This window comes from Hyperoodon ampullatus (genome assembly GCF_949752795.1).
Source record: "Hyperoodon ampullatus genome assembly, chromosome: 15".
Classification (NCBI taxonomy): Eukaryota; Metazoa; Chordata; class Mammalia; order Artiodactyla; family Ziphiidae; genus Hyperoodon; species Hyperoodon ampullatus.
The window spans coordinates 54,638,652-54,652,723 of record NC_136928.1 but is presented as its reverse complement, the minus strand read 5'-3'; the positions used below and the strand labels follow the sequence as shown (position 1 = coordinate 54,652,723).

The 14,072-nt window shown below is 36.7% G+C and overlaps 1 protein-coding gene across 2 annotated transcripts in view; it reads left to right on the top strand.

The window, feature by feature from the left end:
* EML4 (EMAP like 4) overlaps positions 1-14,072 on the top strand; it is a gene marked incomplete at its 3' end in the record, with an annotated part of 162,809 nt that overhangs the window by 124,058 nt on the left and 24,679 nt on the right. For both annotated transcript variants that reach the window (XM_079720477.1, XM_079720476.1), the window contains exons 13-18: positions 672-806; positions 921-1,056; positions 9,540-9,691; positions 10,775-10,900; positions 10,986-11,117; positions 11,843-11,910. In XM_079720477.1, coding sequence (XP_079576603.1) covers positions 672-806; positions 921-1,056; positions 9,540-9,691; positions 10,775-10,900; positions 10,986-11,117; positions 11,843-11,910 — 749 coding nt within the window. The remainder of the gene's footprint in view (positions 1-671; positions 807-920; positions 1,057-9,539; positions 9,692-10,774; positions 10,901-10,985; positions 11,118-11,842; positions 11,911-14,072) is intronic.

Here is a 14,072-nt window from a genome sequence, read left to right as displayed (position 1 = left end):
TTGTCGGCTGCATCGTTTACTAATATTTTCTCCCATTCTGTGGGTTGTCTTCTCGTTCTGTTTATGGTTTCCTTTCTGTGCAAAAGCTTTTAAGTTTAATGAGGTCCCTTTCCTAGGTTTTTTTGAGGAAAGAGCATAAAAGCTCTTTGTTTTTTGTTTTTTCATTCTGTAGGAATCAGTAGTGACCATTCTGTATCTACTTTTTACGTTCTCAGCATGGGGATGAATCTCTAAATCAGTAATATTTTCCTGAATGAATGGTCAGTAGTATAGTACAAATAAAGATAAGACTGGTTTGTTTTCTTTTTTAAGACCAAAATGGCAATGTCTTTAAGACAGCATGTACATTGCTCTTTCATTTGCTAGTTTTAGCGTACTTTTCCTTGAATGTGCAAGAAATGAAAACAACCTAAAACTAATTTGTGTAAATGTCTTCCTAGGGCAGAGTTATTATATATAGATAGCATAAAAGATGATATAGTAGGATAAGGACATCAAGTTTAAATCATTATTCTAAAAATCTATTATTAAAATTTTTCAGGAAAATAGAACTTTGAAGAAAAGGCATTTCCTTAAAAATTTTCCCTATCTTTGATTATCAGTACCTGTAATTGGTACTTAATGGAGATAAGGATATACATTCATCTAAAGCTTTATTTCTCTTTCCGCAGACAACAAATGAAGTTGTTTTGGCTGTGGAATTCCATCCAACAGATGCAAATACCATAATAACCTGTGGTAAATCTCACATTTTTTTCTGGACCTGGAGTGGCAATTCACTAACAAGAAAACAGGGAGTTTTTGGGGTAAGGACCAGAATGTTATAACTTCATTATAAAACTTTAATTTTTTAATTGTTGAGTAAGCATAAAGTCATCATGCCAAAGGGAAAACTGAAAATTCTCATTGTTTCATTGTAGAAATATGAAAAACCAAAATTTGTGCAGTGTTTGACATTCTTGGGGAATGGAGATGTTCTTACTGGAGACTCAGGTGGAGTCATACTTATATGGAGCAAAACTACTGTAGAGCCCACACCTGGGAAAGGGCCTAAAGGTACAGTATTCTCATATTGAAGTCATTCCTTTCAGTTTGCGCATATTGCTATTGCAGTCCCATCTCTTACCCCAACCAGGAGAGAGAGAGCTGCAGGGAGACAGTATGAGAGTCACCAACATACATTTTGTTTTTAAGGTTCTTCATGATAGTCTTTTTTTTAATTAAATTATTTACTCATTTATTAAGCATGTGTAACCTACATTTTACTACACTGTACCTTTCCTTCCAGGAGGTTAATACAAAATAATTAGAGATGATACAGATACATGTTAATTTAAACACCGTAAAGATTAAGAGAGAAGTCATCCCAATCTTCAGTATTTTCTGAAGCCTTCACAGAAGAAATGATATTTCTGTTAAGCCATAATGAATGTGCAACACTACAAAAGATAATGGAACTTTGATCCCAGTTAGGGATCAATGTAAGTTCAGGGAGAAAGATGGTTATGAACATGAAGCATCCAGGATAGTGTGAATAAACTTGTCATGTGTTAACAAAAACAAGAGATAGCCAGCATGAAGGAAGTACAATTTTAAAAAATAGTGAATTGCAGTTCCTCTTATCAATTTAAACTAGTATATACTAAGCCGATGAAAATTCAAATAGGGATTAAAGATACAGATTTTCTGAGTTATCCACAAGAATCCTTAAAATTGGTTGAGTTCACCATGGAAGAGAGAAGAGCTGTGAGGCCAAGGATCCTTAGTCCCACAGTTAGATGACCAGAAAAGAGCCTACAGGGGTTACAGAAGTGAGATTTAAAAAAAAAAAAGTTAGCAAGATAGAACTTTTTATTTAGTACCTGAACAAGGAAGCAGAGAATTCCCAGGAGTTTCAGTGCTGTAGGGAGATCAAGAAGAATAAGAACCAAGGAAAGACCAAAGGAGCTTGCAATTAATTTCAATAGAACATTAAGGCTGTAGAACAGCTAAGTATAGAATAGCCAGTTTTAAAATGGAGAATTTTGGGCTTCCCTGGTGGTGCAGTGTTAAGAATCGGCCTACCAATGCAGGGGACACGGGTTCGAGCCCTGGTCCAGGAAGATCCCACATGCCGTGGAGCAACTAAGCCCGTGTGCCACAACTACTGAGCCTGCGCTCTAGAGCCCGCAAGCCACAACTACTGAAGCCTGCACACCTAGAGCCTGTGCTCCGCAACAAGAGAAGCTACTGCAATGAGAAGCCCGCACACCACAATGAAGAGTAGCCCCCGCTCACCACAGCTAGAGAAAGCTCGTGCGCAGCAACAAAGACCCAACGCAGCCAAAAATAAATAAATAAATATTAAAAATTATAATAATAAAATGGAGAATTTTGAGAATCCCAGTTGAAAATGGAATGGAAGACAAAGTTACTAGAATCAATCAGTAGTCTTTTTAAGGTTGCCCAAAATCTGAGAGTAAATTGGGTATTGTGGTGGAAAAAAGACTAAAAATCTTAGAGAGAGAGATGAGAATAACTGGTTTGGGCGTAAGAAGAAAGATTTTATCCTTGAAAAAGAGTAATAACCTACATTCTATCCCGAGATCTTATGTAGCTAAATGGTGGAGGTCATGCAGGATGACATTGCTCTCAGTAAAAGTGGCTCCCTGTTAAAAACTTGAATTTTTTATTGTTAATGGATAATATAAGAATAGTAATGTAGTAAAATATCACATAATCAGACTCCATTACTTCAGAATTCTACTTGTTGGAATTGGAATCCAGCTGAAACCTTTGACTTGCCTGTGGAAATCGAATTTATTATAATAAATGAATACTAAAACCAAAGACCTACAAATTTAGAGGTATCATTTTCTAAATAATTAGTGATTAAAATTATCCATATCAACTCACAAAAGGATGGTTCCAAGGACCTTTTCTTAACAGCTGTTGGTTAACATAGTTATCTGTAATATAGAAAGATAGTCCCAATTACTACATTGTGGTATGTTTCCTCCCTTTCTCTTCTCCTTTTCCCAACATAGCAACAGACTGTAGGTTTTACTGTCTCCTGGGCTGGGTCTGGAGATACAATATGTGTAAGAACAGTGTGTATGGCCATATGGTAAAATGGGAGAGGAGAGATAAAAAGAATAACTCATAGTTAGTCCCTTTCTTCTTTTTCTTTTTCTCACTACAGCTCCTCTTCCCAGCCCCAGTAGTGGGCCTTGGAATTCATTCAGCTTTACCTCAAATTGGTTTTCCTCAAAAACACAGATATATTTTATCCTCAAGTCCCATTTGCACCCAAATATACAGGTCCACTTTGACCTTTTCTATGGTAGATGAAAAAATTAGAGGAAAAATATTGAAAATAGTCTTTTTTCATATACACACTACTATATATAAAATAGATAATCAACAAGGAACTGCTATATAGCACATGGAACTCTACTCAATATTCTGTAATAACCTATGTGGGAAAAGAATCTGAAAAAGAATGTCACTGAATCACTTTGCTGTACACCTGAAAGTAACAACATTGTAAATCAACTATACTCCAATAAAAAATAAAAATTAAATTTAAAAAATAGCCTTTTTTCAATCTCATTTTTCCTTTCTGTTTAAGGACAATAAAACCGAAAAAATATCCAGAGAACCGTATACTTCCTTCAAAGTAGAAGGTTATGAGAGGAAAATTACAGACTTTGTTCTAAAATCAGTAGGCTGGGAGCAGAGAGAGATTCTTTATTAGCGTAGCAGGTGGTAGCAGTAGAAAGAAAACTAGCTAGGCCGGTCAGTTTCTGAGTTCCACAAAAAGAAAAGGGAGGTGACAGGGAACCAACCTGAGGTTCCTGAGACATTTCCCCTGGGGATTTTTTTATATCTGTGACATCACTTTATTCCACTTCACACCCCTTTTCCATGCATAAAAACGAAGAATTGAAGACACTTGTTTGTTAATTAGCCCAGAGTCTGCAGAGCTAGCAGTTGAAATGGGTTCTCTGATTTCAGTTTGATGATCTTCCAAGTATTTCACTGTCATCCTTAGTGTGAGCAAGTGGCCATATGTGCAGTTGGAGGCATCACAGTGGATGGACACCAAATTCCCTCCAGTACTGACACCTGGCCTGAGCACTGTAGCCAGTGTAAAGTTGATCACCAGTTTATGATAAAAGAAGATAACTCAGGAACAGCCAGATGGAAAAAATGCACAGGGCAAGGCCTGGGAAAAGGGCCCGCCAAGAGCCTACATGCCCTCCCGAAGCGCACCACTCTCCCCGAATCCCCATGTGTTCACTAACCCAGAAGCTCCTGGTTGAGGATTCTTAAGAAAAAAGAAAGAACAGTATTATCAGTTGCCCTCCCCACTTACCTCTCTTTTCTTTTTCCTGGGCACATTTTTTTTAGTATCAGAAATGCCAGGAACAGTATTATATTATCAAAACAGTGACTTAAATTGTTGACATATTATCCTACCACTCTGAGCAGAGTTTGGGTATAAATGCACCCTTCATTAGCCTTAATGTGCGAGGTGAGAGGCAGGGAAAGGTTCAGAAGTTGTTTTTATTTTGGTTTTCATCTGAAAAACTTGTGGCTTAGCCTTTGTGCAGAGAAAATCTGCATATGCACGAACAGAAAACAGAAAATCGAATCTTGTAAACTGCTGGGCACATGAAATTTGCTACATGATTGACCCTATTTTGGGCAGACTTGCTGAGAATTTTGTTTCTTCCTTTATATTGGGGGTTTTGAGGTATGTAAATATGGCTGGAAAGGATTTGGTGAGTTTATTGAAATAAATGTGTAAGCCAAGATCAGAACAGATGTTCATAGTTTCCATTTTTAAATTCTTGCCCAAAATTTCAGTAGATTAATCCAGATTGCGTATTCCCTGATATGATATTTCTATACCCATGGCAGTCTTTATCAACCAAAATTTGACTATACTGTGATATTGCATCTGAAAAAGGGACTTTGGGGGATTGCAGAAGTATAATTTCACAGCTAATCCTTTTATTCTAGTAAATAGGAGACAAACCAAAACTGTGTTTTTTGCCTCATAAGGAGCTCTCCCGCTTCCAAACCATTTTTTCCTTACCTTAAGTGTAATTTAACAGGAATCTTCAAAGTAATTAGTATTTTCTGTTCTCTTTTTTTTTCCAGTTTTATAACATTTTTAATGTATAACCTTGTGTACCTCAAGGTGTACAACATAATGACTTGATATTTGTATATATTGCAAAATGATTACCAAAATAAGTTTAGTTAACATCCATCACCTCACAGTTTTTTTTTCTTGTGATGAGAACGTTTAAGATCTGCTCCCTTAGCAACTTTCAAGTATACATTGCAGTATTGTAAACAGTAGTCACCATCTTTGCGTTAAATTTCTAAGTTTGTACCTTTTGACTACCTTCACCTATTTCTTCTACCCACCTCCCCCGCCTCTGACAACCACCAGTCTATTCTGTTTCTGTGAGTTTATTTTTTTTAGATGCTACATGTAAGTTAGATCATATGTTGATAGCATTTGTCTTTCTCTCTCTGACTTTTTGCACTTAGCATAATGTCTTCACAGTCTATTCATGTTGCATATGGCAGGATTTCCCTCTTTTTTATTCCATTGTATATATATACCACATTTCCTTTATCCATTCATCCATCTATGGACACTTAGGTTGTTTCAGTATTTTCTATTTCTTATGTGGGTATAAGGTATTTGTTATTTCCTACATACAGGAAATGGTTCAGAATTTTTCTTATATGAAATAATTCATAATTTTTTAAGTGGGGGAGGGGAAGTTGAGAGTATCAACACCACCATTAAAATGTTCATTATTCTGAAATCTTTGCCAAGTTTCTTTTAAGAAACTAAGAAACACTACCAGTTTACCTGATCTCCAGATAATCAACATGGACCCATTTGCGCGTTGCTAAGAATATAACATAAATTTCAAAGTCTCCCTGATATTTGATTCTGTAGTTAAACAGGCACAGAAAGCCCTCCAAAGGATCTTTATTTGGCAGTCAAGGTAAACTTGGTTTTTACGGAAGCTTGTTTCTGCTAGAGTTGAAAAGGGGATTTGCAAGTAAGCTTGGATGGACTTGGCCATGATTGTGCCTGGAGGTACAGTAGGTTTTTAATACAAGGATAATTATTTTTCTTGGCAGGTATTTCAGACATTATTTGGCTTAAATTAAAGTGTCAGAAATATAGACCCATGAGAAGGAAATCTTGGATTATAAATTATTTTGTGGGTAAATACTATTAAAGCAAGCTTCAGTAACTTGTTTAAATTTAAAGCACAGACATATTTTTAGCTAAATTAATATAGGTCCTCCTCAGGAAATAACTATCCTGGGGTGGTAGGACGTAGAAAGTGGGTATCTCACCATGTTGATTACTTATATAGGGTATTTTTATTCTTGATGAAGCATTTGTTCTTCAGTTTTTCTATTTTCTAAGATTCCATTTTTCTAGGAAGATCTTAAGTGTTTAACGAGGTATTTGTCATGTTTAGAAGTAGGGAAAACTGAATTAAAAATAGAGAAACTGTATTTCACTTTCTTGCATTCTGATAGAGAGCTATGAAATGCCACACCTCTGCGTTTTGTAATTTCTTACATGGTACCGTGGTACTTTCAGATTACTGTTGTTAATTTGACCATGCATGAGAAAAACAAGCCCTTTGCCCCCACTTTTTTCCCCACTTTTAAATACCCAAGTAAAGCCAGCAATACTCTCAGAAAATTCACATCTCTCAGATGTTCTTTCTCTCTTGGTCACATCAGAGCTATAATAGATAATTGGCTGGCTGTCCTGCTGGGCACAGTTGTGTTGTTCAATGTTTAAAGTATTTTTAGGTGATGAATGTTGATGTGAGCCGAGGCAGTTGACCTGAATAGCAAGTTTGTTGGAGTTCTGCTCCTAGCTTTGCTGAATCAGGCAAGCCGTACTGCAGAGTAGGCAAGCCCGTTCCTTTCTCCCTGCCAAATATACCTATCTATTAAATATTTGTACCACTAGCAGCCTCACACTGAGTAATTTTGAGAGTCAGCTGTAGCAATTTTTTTTAGGATACCAAAACTCTACAAATTTTAATTTTAACAATGTAATGGCAGCTCAAATAGATGAGTAAAAATGAACAATCTCAATAACAGCTTTACTGAGATATACTTTACATACCACAAAATTCACCCTTCTAAAATGTACAATTCAGTGATTTTTAATATATTCACAGAGTTGTGCAGTCATCACCACTAACTTCAGAATATTTTCATCATCCCAAAAAGAAACACTGTGCCCATTAGGAGTCACTTCCCATTCCTCTTTCTCCTCAGTCCCTAGCAACCGTTTGTCGCTTTTGGTCTCTGTGGATTTGCCTGTGTGGGACAGTTCATATAAGTGGAATCATGGAATATGTGGTCTTTTGTGACCAACTTCTTTCAGTCGAACCTTAATGTTTTCAAGGTTCATCCATGTTATAGCATGTATTAGTATCTCATTGCTTTTTGTGGCTGAATAATACCACATTTTGTTTATCCATTTAAAGTTGATGAACAATTTTTTTGCACGTTTTTGAGGTATAATTGACATATAACATTGTGTAAGTTAAGGTATACAACAAAATGATTTGATATATATATTTTTAATTTTTTCTAAATTCACTTTTTAATATTTTTTTAAATTTAGTTTTGGCTGTGTTGGGTCTTCGTTGCAGTGTGTGGGCTTCTCATTGCGGTGGCTTCTCTTGTTGCGGAGCACGGGCTCTAGGCACACGGGCTTCAGTAGTTGTGGCACGTGGGCTCAGTAGTTGTGGCACGTGGGCTCAGTAGTTTTGGCTCACAGGCTCTAGAGCGCGGGCTCAGTAGTTGTGGCGCTCGGGCTTAGTTGCTCTGCGGCATGTGGGATCTTCCCAGACCAGGGATCAAACCCGTGTCCCCTGCACTGGCAGGCGGATTCTTAACCACTGTGCCACCAGGGAAGTCCCCAATATATGTATATATTTTAAAATGATTGCCACAATAAGTTTAGTTAACATCCATCACCTCATATAGTAGAGGTTTTTCTCTTGTTCTGAGAACTTTTACGATGCACTACCTAAGCAACGTTTTTCAAATGTACAGTACAGTATTGTTAACTATAGTCACCGTGCGGTGCATTAAATTCCCAAAACTTATTTATCTTATAACTGGAAATTTGTACCTTAAACCACCATCACCCATTTCCCCACTGAACTTTTTTTTTTAATTAATTAATTAATTAATTTTTGGCTGCGTTGGGTCTTCGTTGCTGCGCACGGGCTTTCTCTAGTTGCAGCGAGTGGGGGCTACTCTTCGTTGCGATGAGTGGGCTTCTCACTGCAGTGGCTTCTCTTGTTGTGGAGCATGGGCTCTAGGTGCGCAGGCTCAGTAGTTGTGGCACACGGGCTTAGTTGCTCCGCGTCATGTGGGATCTTCCCAGGCCAGGGATCGAACCTTTGTCCCCTGCATTGGCAAGCAGATTCTTATCCACTGCACCACCGGGGAAGCCCCCCACTGAACAATTTTTAAACTTGTAATTTTTTTCATTTCCAAGGGATCTAAGGTGTATTTATTAACTGACTTGGTCATACTTAAACCAGGTTCTACCTTGCCATTTTGAACCTGGTAACTAATTCTGCAAGCTGTCATCTTCTAAAAAGCTTTTCTCTTACTCTAGCAGCTTCACTAGCTGAATGAAGAGTTTCTCTGAGTAAGGCATCATGAAATCTTATGTTCACCTTTAAGAAAGAGGCTCTGATTATATTTCGTACCTGCCTTGTCCCTTCCTGGGTACTTGTGAAGTGCTGAGAGCATACAAGAAAACTGGGCTGTCATTCAGCTATCACACTGGTGTGGCTGGATCAGTTTTTAAAATACTTTTCTGGTTGGTCAAAAGCCACTGCTGCAAGCTGCCAGTGCCTCTTCTGCCCCACACTTTCCCCAGTATCTCAGCAAATTAAAGGGGTTATTATCCCTGACAGAGCAGAAGTCCTCCAGTTCAGCAGTGGTTAAATGTTAAATATTATGACTGTTGCCTCGAGAGGAAATGAAGGCTTTTTCTGCAAACGTAAAAGAACATTGAGTAAAGAGACTTGAGTCCTAGTCACAGCTTTGTCACTAGCTAACTGTGTGGTATTGGCTAAGCCAATTCTGTACCTATGTCCTTAGTTCTAAAATCAGAAGAGTAATAATACCTACCCTAACTACCATGTAAGATGATTATAAAAGGTAGTAAAGTTCTGAGACTAATATACCCTCTGTTTTCTGTGGAATTATCACTGCTTTAGCCTACCTTTTTGTAAGAATGTATTTTGAAATATTTTCAGAGTAACTGATTATTGACATAAATGCAAAAGATTGTATTAAAGCTTTACTACCTGCCTTGCAGAAGACTTGCTGAAAATAGGTTTTTGATTGTTGAGTCATTCAGCAATCACTCTACAGTTCTGCTAAAGTTTTCTTCCAAAAAGACTAAAATCTGATGGAAAATGTTATCACTCATGTTTTTATTTTACTCCTCATCATATTAGGTGTTTATCAGATCAGCAAACAAATCAAAGCTCATGATGGCAGTGTGTTCACACTTTGTCAGATGAGAAATGGTATGTTATTAACTGGAGGCGGGAAAGACAGAAAAATAATTCTGTGGGATCATGATCTGAATCCTGAAAGAGAAATAGAGGTAAGGATGAAAATGGAACATAAAAATTTTTAAATATTAAACCCTCTAAATTCATGTCTTTTGTCCCACATTGAGATAACTTACACTTTTCTGGGAAATTTGGTGCACATTCTTGTCATTTCATTCCCTCAAAATAAACAAAAACAAAAAAGGACTATTCACTAAACAAAATAGTTTGAAAGAATAAGAAAAATCAGAATAATTAACTTGCTTATTTATTTCTGAGATTATTTTTTTAGTGACCCAAAAATATAACCATATAAACTTAAAATTTAACAGACGTTCGTTGAAAACTATATCTTACTCCAAGGTATACAAAATGACCAGCTTAATTTTAAAACTTGAAAATAATAACAATGGGCTTAATGATAACTGCTATTTATCTATGTATGTGTCTGCTTCATTGCATGAACCAAGTGTATCCATAAAACCTAACAGGTATTATGTGCTCAGTGAAAGTTTGTTAATTGAACTGAGATCTCAGGAAGTGAAATGGGTTAGAATAGTATTTTAGTCAGTGATTGCCAGAGCAAAGGCAATTCACTCAGTTTAATATTGCTTCTGTTTGTTGATGACTTAAATTTTGAATTTATGCTCAGTCTTTTCTACTCATAACATGCTTTGTAGACAAAATCTTGTCTATAAAAGAGGATTCTGATAGTACTGCTCTTGGGTTTCATTTCCAAGAAGATATATCCCCATATTATAGATAAAGAAATTTGTCTCAGGCTAAATGACTTACCCAAAATAATATAACCAGTAAGTAACAAAACCAGATCACAGTCTTCATGTGATCTATCAGAACTTATTCCTTTATCACCTACTCCTAATCCTTAACTCTTGAAATCATATAAAAATATGAATTTAAAATTGAACCAAAGAATGTTAATGCACTATAACTTCTGTGTAATAAAATGTAATTGTCTGAACAAATAATTTATTAGTATAAGATTACCTTATTACTTTCAAATTTGAAATTCTGTCATTTATTACCACATAATTGCATACAGCTATAACTACGGTCTTCAGGTGGTAATTAATGCATGTTAGTATGTATATGGTGACTTTACAAATTTTTTTTAGGTTCCTGATCAGTATGGAACAATCAGAGCTGTAGCAGAAGGAAAGGCAGATCAATTTTTGGTAGGCACATCACGAAACTTTATTTTACGAGGAACGTTTAATGACGGCTTCCAAATAGAAGTACAGGTAAGCTGTATGATTGTAACCATTAACTGAGTATTTTTGATGATACCCTTTGTTTCTTATAACAATGGGTGTATTTCATTTTCAGGGTCATACTGATGAGCTTTGGGGTCTTGCCACACATCCCTTCAAAGATTTGCTCTTGACATGTGCTCAGGACAGACAGGTGTGCATGTGGAACTCGGTGGAACACAGGCTGGAATGGACCAGGCTCGTAGATGTGAGTAAAGCAGAATGTGATTATAATCTCCCCACAGAATCTCCCTAAAATGGCAGATGGTAGCAGCAAAGCAAATAGGACTCAGCGTTGGTTAAAACCCAAGTGTATTTCTACAGTTCAGTAAAGGGGAAGGGGTGGAGGGAGAGTGTTTAGGCACAAAGTACGTGAACCTACTGCACAGCAGCAAATAACAGGACAGAAGCTCAGGTTTTCTGTCAGATTCAGTGGTAAAAACAAAAAAGATTTCACATCTTTATGGCGTATTAATTGTTATGGATATGTTGGGGTCTCTGGTGGTGGTGCAGTTGGGTTCAGTAAGTACTGCCCACTAACAGATTCTGCTCTCTTCTTTTTGAGTTGGTCTCTTACTGTGTTTTCTCCCTACCCCACCCAGATACCCACCTTTTCTAGCCTAAAAGGTGTAACCACGTTCTTTGCAGACTCTAAAGAACTGTACAAATGTTTGTTATCCTTACTGTTGTTCCACTGCCCAGCCACAAGCTGGTGGTCCTTCCCCCTCACCACTCTGCCAGCATGTCCCCTTCCTGCTCTGAAATCCTTTTTCCTCTTATGTCCGTGTGGTATTACCATTGGCTGCAGTAAAGTTGATTGAGATTCCATGTTTATGTGAAACAAGTTATTTTCAAATATGTTTTGCCACTGTTCCCATAGATCTAGGGAGACTTTCTCATGTACTCCCCAACAGTTGTCTGTCTCTCTTCTAGGAACCAGGACACTGTGCAGATTTTCATCCAAGTGGCACAGTGGTGGCCATAGGAACGCACTCAGGCAGGTAGGGTCTTTAAGGGAAATGTGAGCTGAGTAATCTGAGTGGTGGGATGTTTAACCATTATTCAGGAATGTTCTCTATCTGACCTGGAAAATTAATCTTTTAAGTGGCACAGTTTTATGCTTTTTGTTCTTTTCTGTTATGTATACTCATTTAATCATTCAATAATTATTTGAACACCTACCATTTGTTAGACACTATTGTGGGTGTTCAGGCTACATCAGAGTGCAAAGCAAAAATCCCTGCCCTTGTGGAGCCCACATTTTAGTGTGTGTCAGGGGTGGAGGCCGAATGAAAAACAAGCATTATAACTAATTAAGTTAGCAAATGAAGAGCTATGGTGGGGGAGGGTTGAGCATAGCAAGAGGGAACTGGAAGGGGTGCAGTTGCAAAACGATAGATAGGGAGGTCAGAATAGTCTTCATTAAGGAAGGTGACAGTTCAGCAGACTTGACCTCCTTTGTGAAATTTTCTGTGGTATCGAAAATTTCTCTCCTCGTTGTCTTTTAGGGAAGGAAATTGAACCTGAAATAACCCAGTTGAGCTTTTGTTTGTGCTATAGCTTTTTTCTTTTTTAAATGCTACACAGGTAGATAATAAAGGTATGTTTCCTGAAATCGTTATTAATTACTTATCTTTGCAGACATTGTATAGTACCTTTCCAAGGTTATTAGGTAATATATATTTATTATCTGTATTTTTTAATTGAGTCCTTTTTATTGCCTCTGCTGGTAAGTAGCTCTCATTACAAATAACTTAATTTCTTTTTTAAAGAGGCAGAGGAAAAAGATAAAATCAATTTCCAAAAGTTAAACCCATAGAAAATATGGAATGCTGATTTCTAATAAGGTGAAAATATTGTGAACACACTTATATAAATATTTTTATTTATGTAACAAATATTTCAAATCAGCCAGTTTATTTAATTCTAACTAAATTTAACAATGTAGAGTTTTTTGGTAGCAAGTTTTCCCCTTTGGCTGTTGGATACAAATTAATACCTCTAGAAAGTCAAAACATATTCAAAATCCTCCTCATATATAGTGCTCAGAATCTTGGAAAAACAGATCTTTAAGGTGAAGATAAACTTTGAAATGTGGACATGTAACTAGAGGTGCTATTTGAGTGGTTCTGAAATAGTGGAATTTTAGAATTAGGCTTCTTGGGAGAGTAATTGGTGATAACTTGCAAATATAGATGGTTTTACTATCTCAGATTCCCCCAAAATACATGTCAGTAATAGATTATTACTTAGACTTGGACTAAACAGGCATATGGCAGGTCAGATCTATTTTGGGGGCAGCTGAACAAATATCACAAATGCTAAAATCAATGAAATAGTAAGAATAAGAGCTACCATGTATTCAGTATCTGATGACAGACCTTGTACTAAATTCTTTTCATATAGTACTTTAAGTCTTCACAAGAATGCAACAAAATGTTCATTAATATCTCCTTTGCACAAACAGGAAACCAAGATCCATAGAGGTTCAATCACTTGTGATTGAGCTGGGATTTAACTCAGGTTCTATATAGTTCCAAAGCTTGTCTCTTTCCACTACTCCACCAGTACTCTTTGAGATGTTCTTACGGTGTTTGTAGCATTACTTAGAAATATTATAAGGAAAGTTTATCTTTGAAGGTTAAATCACTGGCTGACGTAGTATTTTAAAAGCATTGACTGTGTATAAGAAGGAGTTAAACACCAAGTGGAGTTGTAAGGGCTAGAAGGACTTGAATCATTAAGACTCATCACTTCACTGGATGAATATACAATATATACATACCCATAAATACAGTTTGCCCCAATTTGTAAGGAAAAAACTGATCTGATTAAATGCACTGAAGTTGCTTTCTAACATTTAATGTTACTGTGCAGTCATCATTAACAAGCCTAACAGGAAAAGTCACTTCATTTAAGTGACTTAAGCTAAAGCTAAGCCAATTGTTTCCTCTTGGAGTTGTGAGTAGAAAACACCTTATGAATGAGAGTGATATGATAACTAAATAAAAAGTGGAAAAAAATCCTTTCTGGTGTGGAGTTGGGGATTATTTAAAATCTAGGGGAGATGTAGTTATCAGTGTTCATTTTATACTTAATTCCTGTCTTTGGTTTCACATCTGGTTAGTCTGTTGTTTCTTAGAGAACTTTCTCCTTTATTATT